At 41.1% G+C, this 20,718-nt stretch overlaps 1 protein-coding gene across 1 annotated transcript; it reads left to right on the top strand.

Annotated features, from left to right (window-relative positions):
* Window positions 1-1,149: 1,149 nt before the first annotated feature.
* Window positions 1,150-1,667, top strand: LOC117064446 (eukaryotic translation elongation factor 1 epsilon-1-like). The gene has a single exon (XM_033178588.1). It carries the CDS (start codon window positions 1,172-1,174, stop codon window positions 1,565-1,567), a length of 396 nt encoding a protein of 131 aa, XP_033034479.1. The 5' UTR covers window positions 1,150-1,171; the 3' UTR covers window positions 1,568-1,667.
* Window positions 1,668-20,718: the final 19,051 nt, after the last annotated feature.

Below are 20,718 nucleotides of genomic sequence, written 5' to 3'. Positions count from 1 at the left end.
GTGTTTGTTTGTTTGTTTTTTGAGACAGAGTCTCACTCTGTCACCCAGGCTGGAGTTCAGTGGCATGACCTCAGTTCACTGCAGCCTTGACCTTCTGGGTTCAAGCGATCCTCCCACCTCAATCCCTTGAGTTGCTGGAACCGCAGGTGCCACCACCACACCCAGCTAACATTTTGTATTTTTTGTAGAGGCAGGGTCTCACTATGTTGTCCAGGCTCGTCTTGAACTCCTGGGCTCAAGTGATCCACCCACCTTGGCCTCCCAAACTGTTGGGATTATAGGCATGAGCCACCATGCCTGGCTTCGGTTTTTTACCTGTGCAGCGTTCTGGAAGATGTTAATTGTGTGCTTCAACTCCATATTACCCATGAAAGAGGTCAGAGTCATGGAAAAACCATGATGACTAAGTTAAAAGGTCATCAAAAACATTACTTTAAGGTGCATTTTCTACTTACATTTAAATCAGGCCACTATGGTAAACTGGGAGTTTTCAAAACTTCAAGATGGATAATGGATAGCTCTATCAACTTCTAAAGCAAGAGACACGAGGAGTTATTCTTCTTTATCAACTTTACTACTTTCTACTACCTGCTTTTCTTCTTTCAACTTTAGGCTGGAATGAACTCTATCACTTTTTCAAGATACCAGCAGATCATCGCCATCTAAACCTTGTTTAGACATTAGAATCACCTGGGGAACCTCAAAAAAAATTGATGTTTGAATCTTTCACAGAAATTGTGACATTATTGGTCTGAAGTAATCCCTGGGCATCCAGATTTTTTAAAAATCCCAGCTTATTATAATATGCAACAAAAATTGAGAACCGATCTAGTCTTAACATTCTACAGTCTCTATTAGCCTGAAGCCATGAAATATGTAACTTATTGGTGCCATTTATTCCAGGGACAGAGAATCAATTGTTGTCTTTAACACTTCCTTTTAAAGCTTCTGCTGTCCCAGAACAAACAAGGCCTGTAGTAACCAACTGTGTTAGTCAGGGTTCTCCACAGAAATAGAACCAATAGGAGATACATTATATATTTAATATTTATATAATATAATACTTATATATTTATATATATGTAATTTATTTATTATGAGAAATGGGTTCATTGATTATGGAGGTTAAGAATTCCCAAGATTGGCCTCTGCCAGGAGCTACGGCCGGAAGATGGCGGCGGCCGCAGAGTTGTCGCTGCTGGAGAAGTCCCTGGGGCTGAATAAGGGGAATAAATACAGTGCTCAGGGCGAGCGACAGATTCCAGTTCTTCAGACAAACAATGGTCCAAGTCTAACAGGATTGACTACTATAGCAGCTCATCTAGTCAAGCAAGCCAACAAAGAATATTTGCTGGGGAGTACTGCAGAAGAAAAAGCAATCGTTCAGCAATGGTTAGAGTACAGGGTCACTCAGATAGATGGACACTCCAGTAAAAATGATATCCACACACTGTTGAAGGATCTTAATTCATATCTTGAAGATAAAGTCTACCTTACAGGGTATAACTTTACCTTAGCAGATATCCTATTGTACTATGGACTTCATCGCTTTATAGTGAGTATTTGAATAGTTACTGGCTTTTTTCCTGTAGTGTTCAGAATGATTTTTAAAACTTTGTCTTGAATTTAAATCAGATTTGCATTTTTAGCTTATCAAATAAAAATGAAAGGAATTACTGTATAAAAAAAAAAAAAAAAGAATTCCCAAGATTGCCAGGCGCAGTGGCTCATGCCTGTAATCCCAGCACTTTGGGAGGCCGAGGCGGGTGGATCACCAGGTCAGGAGATTGAGACCATCCTGGCCAACATGGTGAAACCCCGTCTCTACTAAAAATACAAAAATTAGCCTGGCGTGGTGGCACATGCCTGTAATCCTGTAATCCCAGCTACTCGGGAGGCTAAGGCAGGAGAATCACTTGAACCAGGGAGCTGGAGGTTGCAGTGAGCCAAGATGGCACTACTGCACTCCAGCCCTGGTGACAGAGCGAGATTCTGTCTCAAAAAAAAAAAAAAAAAAAAAACAGGAAAAAAAAAAAGAAGTCCCAAGATCTGCAGTCGACAAGCTAGAGACCCATGAGAGCTGATGGTGTGCTTCCAGTTCAAGTATGAATGCCTGAGAACCAGGAAAGCTGAAGGCGTAAGTCTTAGTCTGAAGGCCATCAGGCTTGAGAGTTAAGAAAAGCCCATTTTTCAGTTCAAGCCCCAAAGCAGGAAAGGATTAATGTCCCACCTCAGCAGACAGGTGGGGTTCCCTCTTATTCACAGGAGGGTGAGCCTTTTTGTTTGATTCAGGCCTTCGACTGATTGAATGAAGGCTACTCATATTAGGAAAAAACAATCTGCTTTACTGAGTTTACGGAGTCAAATATCAACCTCATCCAAAAATACCCTCACAGACACACCTAGAATAATGTTTGATGAAATATCTGGGCACCTGATGGCTCAGTCAAGTTGACATATAAAATTAGCCATCACACCAACATAGTACTTAAATAAAGAGGGTGGATGGCAACTTTAATGGGAAATTAAAAGCAAGTTAAGCCAGAGATAACTCTTATGTGTTTATAATCTGCAGCAGATAACAGAGATAATTGCAAAATTTTCAGCTTGTTCTAGTTCCAATTAGTTGTGCACATCCTGTTGAAGAATTCTACTGAGGCACAGGAAGAGAGCAAATTCCTCTTCCCAATCAGTTAACTAATTATCTACTATTGGTGCCTTCAGCTGCCCCTTAGAATAAGCTGGAAGGAAAGAATAGAGAAAATAGAAGAGCTTAGATTGTAATTATAAGTCTTACGAAATTTCCTTCCAAGGGCTTGAATTATCAGTGTGTAAAAGTACTTAATAAATATTTTGGAATGAATGAATAAATAAAATTTAAAAATGGGACTCAACTGTGACTTTTTCAGATAACTTTTAATTTAAGGAGATATAGGACAAGGCAAGAAGGGTGGAAGAAGGCATAAGAGATCTTCATGTGGCCGTATCAGGATAAAATTTGTTAATGTGTAAGTGTTCTCTTCTTCCTCACTGTAAGGTTGAATACTCTGCTACCTTGATTTCGGGATCTTTTGAGCTGCAGAATTGAGAGAGTGCATATGAAGAAAGAAGACTCAGTAGATAGGAAGGAATAAAGGAGAAGGCTATAGCCAAGGAAGTTAGGATGTCATAATAGAAGGAAAATGGACAGGCCATTTTGTGGGCTCTCATGGAGTGGTGTTTTAGGATTTGGTGACTGGAAGATTTTAGAATAGCTGTGGGATGGGAGAGAATTGGAAAGGAAAGCGAAGCTGATCTGGAGACATGGTTCCATAAACTGAGAATTAATTCTCCTTTGGAAGATTGAGATTAATAACAGATTTAAACAAATTCATTTTGGCATCAGGATTATGCTTCTTTAAATACAGCTCGGTTCAAAGGTAAACCACATGCAGCTCTAGGATTTATTCAGGTTTCGTGTTGTAAGTCTAGAATCCTCTCTATAGCACTTTTCTCCCTTTAAATTATGTGATCTCCTAATGACTCACACAATCCTAGTTTATTTCCCTTCTTAGAGAATGGTCTATTCTTAGGGCTTATTTTTAATTTAAAGATGGGGGTTAAGGATCACCTTAAGATAAATGAAGCATCCTTTCTCATTGGTGGTTCACATAGTATGAATATGAGAATGCAAATTAAATAAGAATCATTTATTCTTGTAAATAAAGGTGGAAGGTAGGAGGCTAACCTTAGGTGTGCACTGGGGTTCTAGGCCCTTTATATCAATTATTTTTATTTTATTCTCATAGCAGTCATGGAAGACAGGTATTGTTTCTCTTATTTTGCTTAAGGTTACATAGCTATGAAGTAGTGGAATTTGGATCCACACTGTAAAATTTGCTGTTCTACTATACCCTGCATAATGGAATCTTTATTATCTGGCCAGGTATTTATTTATTTATGTATGTATGTATGTATGTATGTATGTATGTATGTATGTATGTATTTGAGACGATTCTCACTCTGTTGCCCAGGCTGGAGTGCAGGGGTGCCATCTCGGGTCACTGCAACCTCTGCCTCCCAGGTTCAAGCGATTCTCCTGCCTCAGGCTCCCCAGTAGCTGGGATTACAGGTGCCCGCCACAACAACCAGCTAATTTTTGTATTTTTAGTGGAGATGGGGTTTCACCATGTTGGCCAGGCTGGTTTCCATCTCCTGACCTCAAATGATACCCGCCTCGGCTTCCCAAAGTGCTGGGATTACAGGCGTGAGCCACCACGCCTGGCCCTCTGGCTGGTTTTTTAAAATTCCATTTAAGAAGTCATGGGTCTGGCTGGGCGTGGTGGCTCACGCCTATAATCCCAACACTTCAGGAGGCGAAGGTGGGCCGATCACCTGAGTCAGGAGTCTGAGACCAGCCTGGCCAACATGGCGAAACCCCGTCTCTACTAAAAATACAAAATTAGCTGGACATGGTAGCGCGCGCCTGTAATCCCAGTTACTACGGAGACTGAGGGAGGAGAATTGCTTGAACCCAGGGGGTGGAGGCTGCAGTGAGCCGAGATGGCGCCACTGCACTCCAGCCTGGGTGACAGAGCAAGACTCCATTTGAAAAAAAAAAAGTCATTGTAGATTTACTGAGAGTTACATCCTTAGGTGTCCCCTGCTTTCTCTAGTAAAACTATAAGTGAATGAAAGTAATATTTGTGAAAGCCTTATGAGGCATATAGCTACTTTACCCTCCAACAAAACATCAAGCAAACAACTATTTTTTTTTTTAACAAACCATTTTCCAACTCTTTCATTCTGACCATTTTGGAGGCAATGCCAGTTACTTGGTAAATCCAGAGATGATACAAGCCATTCAGATTGTAGAGGAAGAGACTATCTCTATTAGCAGATGACATGATCTTGAATATAAAAAATTCTAAGGAATACACATGCACAGACAGACAGACACACACACACCGATGAAAACTAATACGTGTTCAGCAAGGTTGCAGGATATAAGATCGATATAAAAAATTAGTCATATTTCTATGAACTAGCAATGAACAATTCAAAAATTAAGAAAACCATCCATTCACAATAATATCAAAGCAATGGAACAAAAGTACTGAAAGAGTGTTGATTCATACATTAATGTCAGCCAGAAGAGAGTCTTCAGTAGTACTCCACAGATCTCAGTTCCTGGCTCTTGGCTAAATATTTTTGGTCAAAAATTTAAATGAAGATATAGCTAACTAGAAGATATTAATATAAGATATCAGATAAGCAAACGAAGCAAGCTGGAAAAAATGAATGGAGTGAATATTTGGAGTGAAATTTAGCTTATACATGAGTATGTAAGTAAGAAAAGAGAAAGGCTGAGTGTGATGGCTCACATCTGTAATTCCAGCACTTTGGGAGGCCAAGGTGGGCAGATCACTTGAGCTCAGGAGTTTGAGACCAGCCTGGGCAACATGACAAAACACTGTCTCTACAAAAGTTACCAAAAATTAGCCATGTGTAGTGCCACATCCCTGTAGTTCCAGCTACTGGGGAGGCTAAGGTGGGAGAATTACCTGAGCCTGGGAGGTTGAGGCTTCAGTGAGCTGTGATTGTGCCCCTGCACTCCAGCCTGGGCAATGGCTGAATGAGACCCTGTCTCAAAAAAATAAAATAAAATAATAAGGAAAAGAGGAAAAGAAGAGAAAAGAATTTTACATTCATTTGAAATTAAAGAAAGAATTTCAATTCATAATGTAGATTTATATAAATTAAACTTTATGCCAAAAATCAACAGTCCTCTTCTTTGGGACATTATGTAAGAATCTTGAATGGACAGAAATAGTTTTTACTCTACAAAGAGTTATTACACAAAAACTATAAGCTAGGTGCTGAACTTGACAGTGGGGTGGAGAATATCTTAGTCCTGGTCTTTGCCCTCAAGTTTGTCATAGTCTAGTGACAGTCTAATGAGGCATAGTATGGGTCGGGTTCCCAGGAGGAAATAGATGACACTCAAAAAGGTAATTTGAAGAGTAATTTAATTGTGGAAACATTTATAAATGAATTGCTAAGATTAAGAAAACCACAGATGTGATGAAACACCCAGAGACCAGCAATAACAAGAAGCTGGTACTGCACCAGCCTGGTGAGACCTACAGCCATGGGCCAGGGCTGCCGGAGAGGAACTGTGGCCTTATCCAGGTTCCAGAAATCCAGAACCTACCAAATTGTGGCCTGGCTGAGAAGAACGTGGGAAAATAAATACCTTAACATCTTTTTCTCCCCACCTTCCCCCATCTCCTGACTTCCATTGGCCAAATCCACCTGGAAGCCAGAGGGCAAAGGACTCTGGTTTGGGCTCTAAGGTCTGTTAGACATCAGCCCCGCAGGTTACAGAGCAGGATGGAGAGAGAAGGGTGGAGAGTGAATTTAGAGAGTCAAGGAGAGAATACACTGCATTGACTGGTAAAACAGATAATTACAATTATCTGTAATTGTAAAAAGACCAACATTCCTGTATTTAAGATGGGTCTTGGAAGTTGAATGAGGGCTTGACACATTGAGATATTGATCCAGAAGGAATAGCACGTACAGGCAGGGGCATAAAAGAGAGTGCCTTGCTTGGGAAAAGATAAGAAGTTTCATGTGCACAGAGAGTTGAGTATGAAGGGTGGAGACTGCGGAAAAGTTGTAAAACAAGGATAGAAAAAGATGTTTGGTGGGCAGGTCACCTTGGGAAGGACTGTCTAAGTTAGGCTATAGGTTTAGCGGCTGTGTCAGAGATCCAAAATAACAGTGGCTTAAACACAATCAAAGTCGTTTCTCTCTCATATTTCAGGCTGAGCTCGTGGGCATCTGTGCTCTGAGAAGTCAGCAGCAGCCCAAACTCCTTTTATCTTGCTGCTTTGCTCTCATCCACATGGTTCAGGACAATGTCACTATGCCCACATTCTGGTCAGCAAAATGGCATACTCTTTCCTTTTATAGAAACAACCTAGAAATTGTATATGCCATTTCTGCGCCCATCTTACTGATCAGAACTTCATCACAAAGCCACATCTTACTGCAAGGGAGGCAAGAAAATGTAGCCTTTGATCTGAGAAAGCTTTGTGCCCCGATAAAACGTGGGCCTTCTATTATTATGAGGAAGAAGGCAAGGTAGTGAAGAAAACCGGCATTCTTTGCCATAAACATCTTATTGTGTTTTCAAGGTGAGATCCTGCAAGTCATGAAGAGGATGGGTTCAGCAGGAGCTGGGGAATGGTAGGTGAGAAGGGAGTAGTTTCTGTGTTCCAAGTGTTGGATTAGGAGTCTGCTTGAGTGAGTCGAGTGGTAGGAGATGAGATACTTAGAGAGAAGGACATTCAAGGGCCATGGGCTCCATGTCTCATATGTGGAAACCACTGAAACGTCTAGAAGGCTGCTGTCACTTGATCCTGCACTGTGGCCGCTGTTGCTTTTCCCATCCCATGTATGTAATAACTAGAATAAAATGGGAGCTATTCACTATGGTCATATTCTGATCCCTGCATGGGCTTAGAAGGGAACTTTTTTACCGCATAGGATTGCAAAACTTGGTGCTGGATGAGGGATTTACACCTTCCCTTCTAACACGGGCCACTGCTGGTAGGCATAGAACACTGGGTGTGTTGATTGCTAACGTGATTTATGGCAGTCCCTGTGTATTCAGCTACATTCAATGACCTTTCTTCCACAGTGTCCTCTACCTTGATAAAATCACTTCACTCTATGTCAGGTCCTTTTAATCCATTTTCAGAATCAAGTATGAAACAATTTCCAATGCATTCAACTCTAACTTTCTTTGCTCATTGTTTATTCCCTGAAGGCGGAATAATAAATTTAGAAGTTAAAAAATTGCAAGCTGCTTCTTTGTACACAGTATCTTTAACTTTTTTTGTCCAGGTTTTCAGTCTGGCCTCAAATGAACCTTTCTTTTTTTCATTTTTTACATGCAACATTTAGCTCCCCAGAGTTAATCACTTGTGTCTTCAGTTAATCATTTACGTCCCCCAAATCATGTGGAATCATCTAATTGGGCACAGGAGGGAACAATTGTACATGGAAGAAAGAATGGTAATGAAGCAGTTATGCATAAAAGTGGTATTTCCAAAAAGGGAGGTGACATAAGAAAGTACCTAGAACTTTGGCCTCTGGTGGATGCATCCATGCATCCATGCATCCATCCATTAGTCATTCAAAATTCCATTCAAAAATCTTGCAGTCAATCTCTAGAGAACCTACCAGGGTTCAAAGATTATTTTCACATGTTTCCAGTTCTTGAAGAGTTTCTATGTCATAACTGGAGCACACTCAGTTTTGAGGCATGGCTGAGAATAAATGAAGGAAGAGGGATTATGCACCGACTGTGTCTTAACTACTATGCAAAATATCACAGATTTGTAGTAGAAGAAAGATGCATAAATAACTGTATGCCTGTGTCATCCGTGCTATTAGATTGGTATTGTGGTTTAATACAATATAATAAAAGTAAGAGCCCAGAGAGGGGACAAGTTGACTCTGCCTGGGATGGAGGAGCAAAGGTTTTCAGAGAAGCTCAAGTTTCACCCGGGTGCTGATGGCTGATCATGAGTTGCTCAGATAGGATGGTAGAGAAGACACTGTGGGTGAAAAGAGCAGTGTACACAGAAGTATAGAGACAGAAGGAGCAGGGCAGTTTTGGTCAATGTCAAAGGTTCCGTGTGTCTGGTTTGTAGGTCACGGGAGATGAATGCTAAGAGGAAAGACCTTAGCATCCTGGTCTTTGGGATTCTGGGTCGAGATTCTGTATGCCAACCTGAGGCATTTTAATTGTATTCTGTAGGTAATGGGGAGCTATTGAATGTTTATAAACATGAGAGTAACATGATCAGATTTATGTTTTGGAAAGATGGCTGGAGAAAATAAACGGGGGAAGAAACTAAATTCATTGTTTTCGTCTAGCAAATATTTATTGAGTACCTACTACGAGCCAGGCATCTTCTAGGGGTTAGGCATACAGCATTGAATAAAACTGGCAAAAACTTTTGCCTTCACACAGCTTCGAGTGGAGGAAGAAGACAGTTTATAAACAAAAATATATAATCATTCAGGTGGTCATAAGTGCTATGGAGAAAATGAAGCAGGGAGGGAAGACAGAAGCGAGTTTTGCTCCTATGTAACTTCCCACTGAGAAGGAAGGGAACATTTGGGCAAAGACCTGAAGGAGATGAAAGGGCAAGCCACATACACATCTCTGGGAAGAACATTTTAGACAGAAGGAATTGCAAACATAAAGTCCTTGGTGTATTATGAGAGCTCTGCAAACCCCAAGGTGACAAAAGAGACGGATTAAAGACTTGAATTCCTGCGTTTATATGAACGGGCACTGAGCCAAAGAAATACTGATCACCTTTTATATATCGTTGAGAACTTCCAGTCATTTGTTTAAAAGTATTTGAGTATGACAGGCTAGAACAAGATTTTCTTTCATAGGTCATTGTTGGGCCAGAATTTTGGAGAGAGGTAACTATGTTTTCTCCTATCACCATAGACCAGCAGGTTTTCATTTAAGCAGTAAAGCCCAGTTATTATTCTGAAGCCAACAAAATGTATTTGTGTCATTGTAGTTTTAAGCCATTTGTTTCATTTTTAGATGCTCAAAATCTTACTTGATGACCACATTTAAGGGAAATTGCCTCCAAACATAAGAGATACAGTGGCTTGGATGGCACACGTGGAAATTAGCAAGATGAGTGCAATTGGGAATGTGTCTGCTGATCATGATCTAGCTAAGTGTACTGCACACACAAGAGATAAAAATGAAGCCAGAATCTGGAATGAGATCATTAGTGTATACCATCCTGGTACTGTAGTCAGACCACACACATATTTAATGCACTGAACCCACCTTGAAATGCCCTCAGCCTTAAGAGAACAAAGTACTAGAAAAAATAAGGGGGAGGGGAGGATGCTGAGTGATCCATAATGCTGTCAGTGTCACAATCCATCCTGAACAGCAGAATAAAGTTAATAGGGAAAGTTCTTTAGTGCTTGTTCAGCTGCCTGCCACCCAACTCTGTGGCAGAAAAGCAAGGAGGAAATACATACATCATTATAGAATGTATCAATAATAAATTATAGAAAAGCCTTACATATAAGGAGTAGTTCCCTATATTTATTTGAAGTATCAATCTTTAGGATTGTATATTTGACCGCTAACTGCCAAAAATGTAGATACAATCTTAAATAATTTTTAAGGACTATTGATATTTTAGTAATAAATTAGATTAACAATGTGAGTCAAAAATGTTGAAGACAGAAATTGTAAAATGTCAAGAAAAAGAAATAATATTTTTCCTTGTGTCCAATAAATAAAAATTACCTTGAACTAACACTAACCCTATTTATAGCATACATTAAGAAGCATCTCTGGAAGTCAAATAGTCTATTTGAATTATGTTTCGGCTCAGAGAATTTCATGGTTAGAGTAGAACATTTTCATTCCAAATCTATGTACCTTTTAGTTCCTACAAATATTTCCTAAAGTCTTCCAGCATTACACTACTTGGTTCTAGAGTCAAGAACTTATATAATTCAGCTAACAGCTATCAAACATTTATTTAAAGGTTAAACACCTTCTATGTGCAAGGTGCTGACTAGGCAAGGTACTGGAGGAAATTCAAATTGAGCAAAACTTAGTACTTGCCCCCAAAGAGGGTAAGGAGGTTGGCAAAAAGTGGGCACAAAGGGTCAGAATGTGCTCAGTGGGGTTCAAAGGAGGGAGAGATTACCATGCCTTAAAGAAGTCAAAGAAGGCTTCAAGGAAAAGTGATATCAGATTTTCATAGGCAAAAATGAGGTGTTTTGAGTGGGGTTGGGGAGGCAATTCCAGTCAAAACAAGGGCTTATCTGAGAAGAGAAGCTCCCATTTTGCTGGAATGTGATGTATCCGTATGAGAGTTGTGAGACAGAGCTAGGAAGGTGGACTGCAGGCATGGAGTCTCTGGGCTCAGATGTCAGCCTGAGGAGTCAGGACTAGATTCAGTCGGCAGTGGGACTCCACCAAAGTCGATGTGACATGATGTGACATGACACTGCTCTATTCATGCTCTGATGCCCATGCTTTTGTACTCAGTTGCATTTGCCAGCTGAAAGGGCGAGGCTGGTTGTCCAGCCCCAGGGGGGAGAGATTGGTTCTGTACTACAGATTTACTTAGAGGACAGAGCACAGTAGGGGTCATTTGGGTCTACCTCCCCCTTTCCCCCTTGGGCTCGCCTTGCACACACACAGGCAGTCTAGCTGCTGAGTGTGGTCTTTGTGTCCTGGATATTAGATGTCATCTGAGCTCCTTAATATTTTTCCGAAGTGAAGAAAAAAAAAGTCACCCACAAATATTTATTTAGTGCCTATGAGATGAACAGCGGCAGTTTGCCCTGCTCTAGGTCGGTGGTAAAGTAGCAATTCCAGTCAGAAGCCAAATAAAAGCTGGAGCTCCTGTCAGAAGAGGAAAGGGCTACAGATGTACACCCACTAGACAGGCCATGGACTCTCTCTCTCTGCAGTACTGAACTATTATATGTTGTCTTCTCAGCTAATTTTTTAAATTTTTTCTAATTTAGGAAAAGCAGGGAACAGTATTAGGTATTTAGGGAGATTCAAAAGAAATGATAGCCATTCCTGAAATACAGAAATTCAATAGAAACTTTAACCTATAAACAATATGCACTATATAACATATGATATAAAAGTAGCATATAGCTGGGTGCGGTGGCTCAAGTCTGTAATCCCAGCACTTTGGGAGGCCGAGACGGGTGGATCACGAGGTCAGGAGATCGAGACCATCCTGGCTAACACGGTGAAAGCCCGTCTCTACTAAAAAAAATACAAAAAACTAGCCGGGCGAGGTGGCGGGCGCCTGTAGTCCCAGCTACTCGGGAGGCTGAGGCAGGAGAATGGCGTGAACCCGGGAGGCGGAGCTTGCAGTGAGCTGAGATCTGGCCACTGCATTCCAGCCTGGGCGACAGAGCGAGACTCCATCTCCAAAAAAAAAAAGGTAGCATATAAAGTCCTAGAATGTTTTCTGCTGTTCCTAGGGGATGTTCAGCACATATAAACCTTGGTTAGGTGTCATCTTACTGGTGGGCGACTGTTACGATCCATTTGTCTGTTCAGAGCACCAGAAGCTTGGCTGCAGTGGACAGTGGTCAGTTGGATCTTCCTAGTCCAAATACAGATTTATTTATTTATTTATTTTTTACAGAATCTAAAACAATTCTTTAACTTGAGACTTTTTAAAGATACAGAAACCTTAATTAGGAATGATTGTAGAATGAAATCTTTACAGTAGAAGCTCATATTTGATAAGGACCAAAACCAGTAATGAGCCAATTAATCAAAATATGTGGTTAAAGTCCCAAATTCTAAAAACTATAATAACATGGCACATGCAAATTCATTTGACAATATTTAAATGGAGAGTCAAGACCTCCCCTCTAGTCTAGTATAAATCTGTATTTTGAAGTCTTTTTTTGCATAAATCACATCCATAACACATCTCTCTCCAGTTTCAATTTATCTAAAGTTAATCAGACATTTCTGAGACATTCTGAATCTAGACCATGTTGAGGTTTTTATGATTCCTGTTCCAGTCTTTTAAACTTTTCTTACTAACACTTATTGTAATAGTCATTTTTTACAATTGAGACTTTCCAGAGCATTCAACTCTGTTGCAGAATAATAACTATACTCTTTTCTGCACGTCTAGTTTGATAATTTTCATAATATTTAATTAAAATATGCCTAATTTAATTAATTAAAATACTACAATCACAAGTCTAATTAACCCAAACAGGCCTGGGAACAAACACAACAGACTCTTGGTTAGTAAATAACAGCAGAAGTGGGAGCAGAAGTCCTTGGATACATTGGAGAGTAGTTACTGCCCTCAAGTGCTCAGCATGCTGTGCATATCAGAAAATTCGGTTCACAGAGGGAACAGAGAGCATCTGTGAATCTGGCAAGTTGGTTAAGTTGAAGTCAGTTGAGAACTTTGGTATAAAGTTAGCTAAGCAGTTAATGTGTATTTAACTACCCAGTATATACTGTGTGCTTCTGGATCAACATCACTAAAGGACCGGTTAAATTCACATGGACATATACATACCTAAAAGCAGAAATATTTTTATCAGATATACATAAAGGAAAGGTTAATTCTGGCCCTGTCGGGAGCTTCCTTTTCTCTGTGAATATTCTTGAGTGTTCTATCCTGAATGTCTATTTGTGGTGTAATATCTATATATCAGCATTTTCGTATTAATCACAGAAGTTTAAAATATCCCAATAAAATGTAGATAGTATTTACTTTGTAGGCTTTTATAAGAATTAGTGAAACAATGCTTGCAGAGTGTTTAGCTTTAGCCCTGTCTGTCCATTTTGCTTTTGAGTACAATTATCCAATGTTCAGGATTTTAGGACAGAGTCTACAACTAATAAATATAGAAGGAATAATAGAAACAGGAAATTATTATTTCACAACCACCATAATAATTACTTATTTCGTCAAAAATGATTAATGGATGCTAAAATCATTGGACGAAAGAACACTGAAAAATGAAATGTTCAAACAATTTTACCCCATAGATTTTTATTTATTACTAAGGGAAAATGTAGGTTTAACAATGGAGAAATCTGTTGACTACTACCTTCACCAAGAGACATACTTAGCGCCACCAATGAGGTACAAACTCACTTTGAGAGGTCCCTAATTTGATGCACACAATGTCATCTGCCCCTCCTGAAAAAAACCAAGTTTAACCTAAATCTAAGTATGAGAAAACAGTCAAACCAATCAAATTGAGAAACACTTTGCAAAACAAAACATCAGTAACAAAATATGTATATCAATGTTGCAAACTAGAGAGAAAGACTGGGAACTGATGTTAAAAGAGACTGAAGAGACCAAACACGGTGGCTCACGCCTGTAATCCCAGCACTTTGGGGGGCCGAGGTAGGCAGATCACCTGAGGTCAGGAGTTGAGACCAGCCTGGCCAACATCGAGAAACCCCTCTCTACCAAAAATACAAAAATTAGCCAGGCCTGGTGGTGGACACCTGTAATTACAGCTACTCGGGAGGCTGAGTAGGAGAATTGCTTGAACCCAGGAGGTGGAGGTTGAAGAGACAATTGAAGAAATTTGAATATGGCCTGTAATATGTAATGGTATCATATCAATGTTAAATTTCCAGTCTTACGGTTATGTAAGAGAATGTCTTTATTATTAGGAGAAAAGTGTCAGCAAAATAATGTGTATGCGTATAAAAGCATATATATATATACACACACAGACACACACACACACAAATACACACACCTATATATATGTACAGAGAGAGAAAGCAAATGTAACAAAATGTTTACTAATTGGGAAATCTAGATAAGCGTTATATGGAGGTTCATCTTACTATTCTTGGAACTTTTCTGTGGCTTTGTAATCTTTCAAAATCAAAGCTGAGGGAAATAAAGGCATATCTGTAGCTTTAGTACTGCTTTTCTTAATTTGCAGTTACACAGAGCTGTGCAATGTTAGACCAGCCAGTACGGAATCTGCAAAATTTTCCTCTGCTATTATCCAGAAATAGGTTTGCTTTGTGATGTGCAGTCTCTCCCATAGCCACCACCCACCCATACTAGAACTTGCAAAACCAAAAATTGCCTCTTGCAGAATAAAGCAGAAACAGCCTTGAGATCTTTAAGTAGATTATATGCAGATTTTAAGAAAACTTGCTAACAGCAGAAGAAATAGTAAAACGCTGGACTTCTCTCAGGGCCTCAGGGGTGCTTGCCGGAATTCCCACTAACTGCACGGAATAGCAAGCTAGTCACCGGAGTTCCCTATGCGATGTATCTATACATCGTTGAGAAGATTAGGAAAAATAAACTGACCAAAAAGCCGACATAAGAAAAGAAAGGTTGATGGCATTCCTGTGAGACATGTCACCACTGAACCAATGAGGACTCATTCAGGAGAAGGTATCTGACTACACAGGCCAGAAGCAGCTTGCTCAGCTGGAGGCTTCTCGGTGGAGATTCCAGTGCCCAGGAGCAAAGGGTCAGCCCTGCCACCCACCAACAGAGTAACAAGGTATGCACAGAGATGCATTGCCACCATGGAAACTTGGCATTTCCTCACCTCACAAGCAGTCTTGTTGGCAGGATCCAAATATAAGAAAGGGAGTCCTAATAGTCAGGAAAACTACCAAGGTAAACTCCAGATCACAAGATGAGAAAATTCAGACAGGCAAGAGGTAGGAGGGAATGGTGGAAGGCTAACTTTCTGCCTGGAGGGTTGACTGTGACAAGCTCAGTTCTTAAGAAGAATACTTGAGAGCTACTGTCTTAGAGCTTGACAAATTTGTGTTTAGTGATTCTCTTCTTTTTCAACCTAAGGGCATACTTTTCTTTTGGTGGTAGAGAAAAAGAGAAGCTGAAGACAACAAATGATAGTGAAGAGACTGCTCCCCACCTGCAGAGGTTATGCCCTGTGGTCTCAGGATCAGAGCAATGAGAACGGTATAGGAAGGTTATAGAGCCTCTTGCTTTTGGTGTGTGAGAATGGTCATGTTTCTTTGAGCCAGACTTTAGTAGGGGAAGACATTTTGAACAACAATGACAAAAAAGTCAGTCTTAAGGAGAAATGTAGACATAAACAAGCCATGGGAAGTAGTAAACATATGCACAATTGTTGCTACTCCTACTTTATTACATGTAGATTTTCTTCCTCTAGAATCACGTTCTTCAGGAATCACAAACATTCTCAAGAATAGAAAACATCAAAAAATAAAGGAATGCTTTAAATATGGTAATACACAGGGAATAATACTGTCTAAACTTTTTGAGTATTTACTCTGTCCCAGGCACGGTTCTAAGTACATTATCTCATTTACTCTTGAATTCTGTGTGTTAGGTGCTATAGTTCCCATATTACTGATAGAGAAACAGAGGCATAGAGCAGTTAAGTAGTCTACCCATGGCAGAGCCACGGTTTGAAGACAGGTAGCCCACATGCTCTTAACTCACCATGTTTGCTTAGCCTTCTAAGCAATATCTATGAAATCATGCTTTTGCTAGTCTATAGGGTTTTTTAAAATTTAAATTAAAACAAACGCATAACTATTAAAATCTCTTGGGTTGCAGCAGTATGAATGGCCCACTTTGGGAAAGAATATGAGGCTCCTATTTCTGGCTTCAGAATCACTTGGGTGTAGTAGCGGGAAAGGCAGATTCCTCAGTCACACCATAGATCTACTGAATCAGAACTGTAGGTAAGGGGCTGCCTTTTAAACAGGCTCTCCAGGACATTCTTGTGCAGCCTAAAGTTTAAGAACAATCCCATTATGGGTCCCCCCAAAGGACGTATAATGGTCAAGGGTTCGCTATTGAATCTGAGATAATTAAAGAATTTAAGCAAGATAATGGGGATGAAATCCAGGACCGTACCAGACCACCCTAGGAGAGAGCTGTGGAGACCATTAGAGATAACCTGGATGATGGTGGAGGAGAAAAGCTAATGGCTGCAAAATAAATGAAATCCCTATTTCTTTTGTACCAAGAATGATACCCCAGGAGAGTTGCTTTGCGGTCTTGTTTGAGTGACAGTTTTTACTGCTGATAAATCTTATCAGAGAATGTATTAAGGTAACAGTGTGTGATGGTCAAGGTTAAGGTGCCTAGAAAGGGAGAGACGGAAGGCTGCCAAAAATCAGAAGTCCACAAAGAAGAGGTGTGACTGCAGCTCAGGGCCCAGTAGAACCTGATGGAGGGAGCCAGTTAAGAATTGGAGCTGTGGGCAAAGCAGAAGTTGGCTGACCCATGGAAATCAGAGGTACAACTGGAGCTGCATAAAGAAAACTTTCAATTTTGTATCTCTGCTAGGAGAGAATTTCCATGTAAGGAGAGAACCAGTCTTTGTTGAGAAGATGTTTTGCTAAGCCAGCGAGTAAGGAAGCCTTAGGGCTTAGTTTCAAGGTAGAGAAGAAAGCTCTTCTGCATACTAAGCAGGCAGAGTTGGAAAAAGCCTGTGGGAGGGGTAGCTGTCAGAGGAGGGGTTTCTGCAATCTCCTGAGGATAGAGAAGAGGTGTCTATATGGATGTCTCCAGTGAGGTGCTGACATTGTGTGATTTGACCTTTTTGCACAAATTACCAGTAAAGCCACACATAGCAACAATATATGGGTGACTAGATTCCTGGAAGCTGGGGTCTGGGGTGATACGGTTTGGCTCTGTGTCCCCACCCAAATCTCACCTCAAATTGTAATTCCCATATGTCGAGGAAGGACCTGATGGGTGGTGACTGGATCATGGGGGCAGTTTCCCCTTGCTGTTTTCATGATAGTGAGGGAGTTCTCATGAGGTCTGATGGTTTAAAAGTGGCAGTTTCCCCTGCACCTCTCTCTTACTGCCATGTAAGACGTGTCTTGCTTCCCCTTCACCTTCTGCCATGATTGTAAGTTTCCTGAGGCCTCTCCAGCCATGCAGAACTAGGAGTCAATTAAACCTCTTTGGTTTATAAATTGTCTGGTCCCAGGTAGTTTCTTTATAACAGTATGAAAATGGACTGATACAGAGAATTGGTGCTGGCAGAGTGGGGGCACTGCTATAAAGATAACCTGAAAATGTGGAATCAGCTTTGGAACTGCGTAATGAGCAGAGGTTGGAACAGTTTGGAGGGCTCAGAGGAAGACAGGAAGATCTTGGAAAGTTTGGAACTTCCTAGAGACTAGTTGAATAGTTTTGACCAAAATGCTGGTAGTGATATGGACAATGAAGTCCAGGCTGAGGTGGTCTCAGATGGAGATGAAGAAGTTATTGGGAACTGGAGCAAAGGTCACTCTTGCTATGCTTTAACAAAGAGATTGGTGGCATTTTGCCACTGCCCTAGAAATCTGTGGAATTTTGAACTTGAGAGAGATGATTTAGGGTATCTGGTGGAAGAAATTTCTAGGCCACAAAGCATTCAAGACGTGACCTGGCAGATTCTGGAAGTATTCAGTCATATGTGTTCACAAAGAGATGGTTTGAAATTGGAACTTATGTTTAAACAGGAAGCAGAGCATCAAGGTTTGAAAACTTTGAAGCCTGACCATGTGGTAGAAAAGAAAAACCCATTTTTCTGTGGAGGAATTCTAAGCCAGCTGCAGAAATTTGCATAAGTAACAAGGAGCTGGATGTTAATAGCCAAGACAATGGGAAAAATGTCTCCAGAGCATTTCAGAGATCTTTGCAGCAGACCCTCCCATCACAAGTCTGCAGGTCTAGGAGGAAAAAAATGGTTTCCTGGGCTGGTGCCAGGGCCCCCTGCTATGTGCAGTCTTAGGACTTGGTGCCTTGCATCCCAGCCACTCCAGCTCCAGCCATGGCTAAAAGGGGCCAAGGAACATCTTGGACTGTGGCTTCAGAGGCTGCAAGCCCCAAGCATTCGTGGCTTCCACATGGCTGGGCCTGCAGGTGTGCAGAAGACAAGAGTTGAGCTTTGGGAGCCTCTGCCTAGATTTCAGAGGATGTATGGAAACACCTGGATGTCCAGGAAGAAGTCTGCTGCAGGGTGGAGCCCTCATGGAGAACTTCTGCTAGGGCAGTGCATAAGGGAAATGTGGGATTGGAGCCCCCACACAGTGCCCCACTGGAGCACTGCCTAGTGGAACTGTGAGAAGATGGCCAGCGTCCTCCAGACCCTAGAGTGGTAGATCCACTAACACCTTGTACTGTGCACCTGGAAATGTCACAGGCACTCAATGCCAGCTGGTAAAAGCAGCCGTGGGGGCTATACCCCATAGAACCACAGGGGCGGAGCTGCCCCAGGCCTTGGAAACCCAGCTCTTGCAGCAGTGTGCCCTAAATGTGAGACATGGAGTCAAAGGAGATTCTTTCGGAGTTTTAAAATTTAATGATTGACCCATTGGGTTTCAGACTTGCATGGAGCCTGTGGCCCTTTTGTTTTGGCCAATTTCTCCCATTTGGAACAGGAAAATTTCCCAAATGCCTGTACTCCTGTTGTATCTAGGAAGTAACTAACTTGCTTTTGATTTTACAGGTTCACAGGCAGAAAGGACTTGCCTTGTCTCAGATGAGACTTTGGACTTGGACTTTTGGGTTAATGCTGGAATGAGTTAAGACTTTGAGGGACTGTTGGGAAGGAATGACTGGTCTTGAAATGTGAAAAGGACATGAGATTTTGGAGAGGCCAGGGGCAGAATTACATGGTTTGGCTCTGTGTCCCCACCCAAATCTCATCTCAAATTGTAATCCCTGCGTGTGGAGGGAGTGACATGTTGAGAGGTGATTAGATCATGGGAGTGGTTTCCCCATGCTATTCTCTTGATAGTGAGGGAGTTCTCATGAGATCTGATGGCTTAAAAGTGGGAGTTCCCCTGCACCCTCTCTCTCTCTCTCCTGCCACCATGTGAGATATGCCTTGCTTCCCCTTCACCCTCCATCACGATTGTAACTTTCCTGAGGACTTTCCAGCCATGTAGAACTGTAAGCCAATTAAATCTCTTGTTAATAAATTACCCAGTCTCAGGTAGTATCTTTAGAGCAGTGTGAAAACAGACTAATACAGGGGACTGAGAGTTGCCTTGGTATAGTCAGTGCTTAATCAATTAACCAATGCAGACAAAGGGACAGCTGCTAGGTGGCTTATACAATCAATGGTGAATTTGCAGGTGTGTAGACCCAGCTACAGAATGGAGATGGCTTTGTTTGAACACATTGCTGGGGTATGTGTGACAATGCAGGTTTATGAGAGTCCTGAAAGACACCAAATGAGGTCCAAGAAATTGAGTCCAACTGGAGGTGGGCTGGGAGAGAAGTATCTTTTAAGGAAATATTTTTGGAGGAATTTCACTCAGAAACAAAAGTAGAAACTTCACGGGGCTACTGCCAGGAACAACCAGGCTACAGAGTTTATAGTTCGTAAGTACCAAGGTGATGCAAAGAAAGAAAATTTCCCCCAAGATGGACAAATATCTAAGCAATTGGGAGGTGCATTCTCTGGTAGCATGAGAGGTGTGTACAAGCATGAAGCCAATCATGTAAAGTGATACCTGTCATGGGACAATGTAGAAACCTTGCTTTCATGTGAAGAGGGTTTGATAAAGAAGGCAAAGGGAAAACATGGAAAGAGGATCTGGCACCCTAAAATGAGTACAAACCCTAACATGTGACCTGGAAGTGGTTCTCTTTCTGTTATGGTGCTGTAGCATGAGGCCTTCTGGACCCATTGACTCAGTTACTTCCTGCCCAGCAGCCCCTGGTCTTTCAGTTTAATGATTTCACACAGATTTTCCAAGTGCCTTTATTTTCTGAAAGTCTGTTATTCCTCCTCTAAAATTCTGAAATGTGTAACTTCTATTTATTTTTAGCTCCCTTTCTACTATGTATGCATCATTTTAAATTTTTATTCCATTCTTAATATTAGGGGTTCTCAAGAATTTTCCAGCCCAACTTGAACTTTGAATTCCCATTTCCCTTAGTTTTTACATGAAATCTTTCAAAAACTATACACCTCCCACCACCCCCAAAAAATTCAGTATAGCTAAAAAGGAAGGGAAAGGAGGCTGGTGTTCTATGGAACTGACTACAGCAAACATCAGGTTTTAGGATGGGTGAGGCCATATACTCTGGTAGATAACACCATGGAATTTGACTTTCGTCTTCCAATTTAAATGATATGGGTGTCAACAAAGATATG

Source organism: Trachypithecus francoisi, unplaced genomic scaffold (assembly GCF_009764315.1).
Source record: "Trachypithecus francoisi isolate TF-2019V2 unplaced genomic scaffold, Tfra_2.0 Lachesis_group2, whole genome shotgun sequence".
In the NCBI taxonomy this organism is placed as follows: domain Eukaryota; kingdom Metazoa; phylum Chordata; class Mammalia; order Primates; family Cercopithecidae; genus Trachypithecus; species Trachypithecus francoisi.
The sequence above is the reverse complement of the archived record's forward strand: the minus strand, read 5'-3'. Positions and strand labels throughout refer to the sequence as shown.

What these genes read in the sequence shown, in the direction of transcription:
- LOC117064446 (XM_033178588.1), top strand. Translation starts at nt 1,172, where the DNA reads ATGGCGGCGGCCGCAGAGTTGTCGCTGCTGGAGAAGTCCCTGGGGCTG.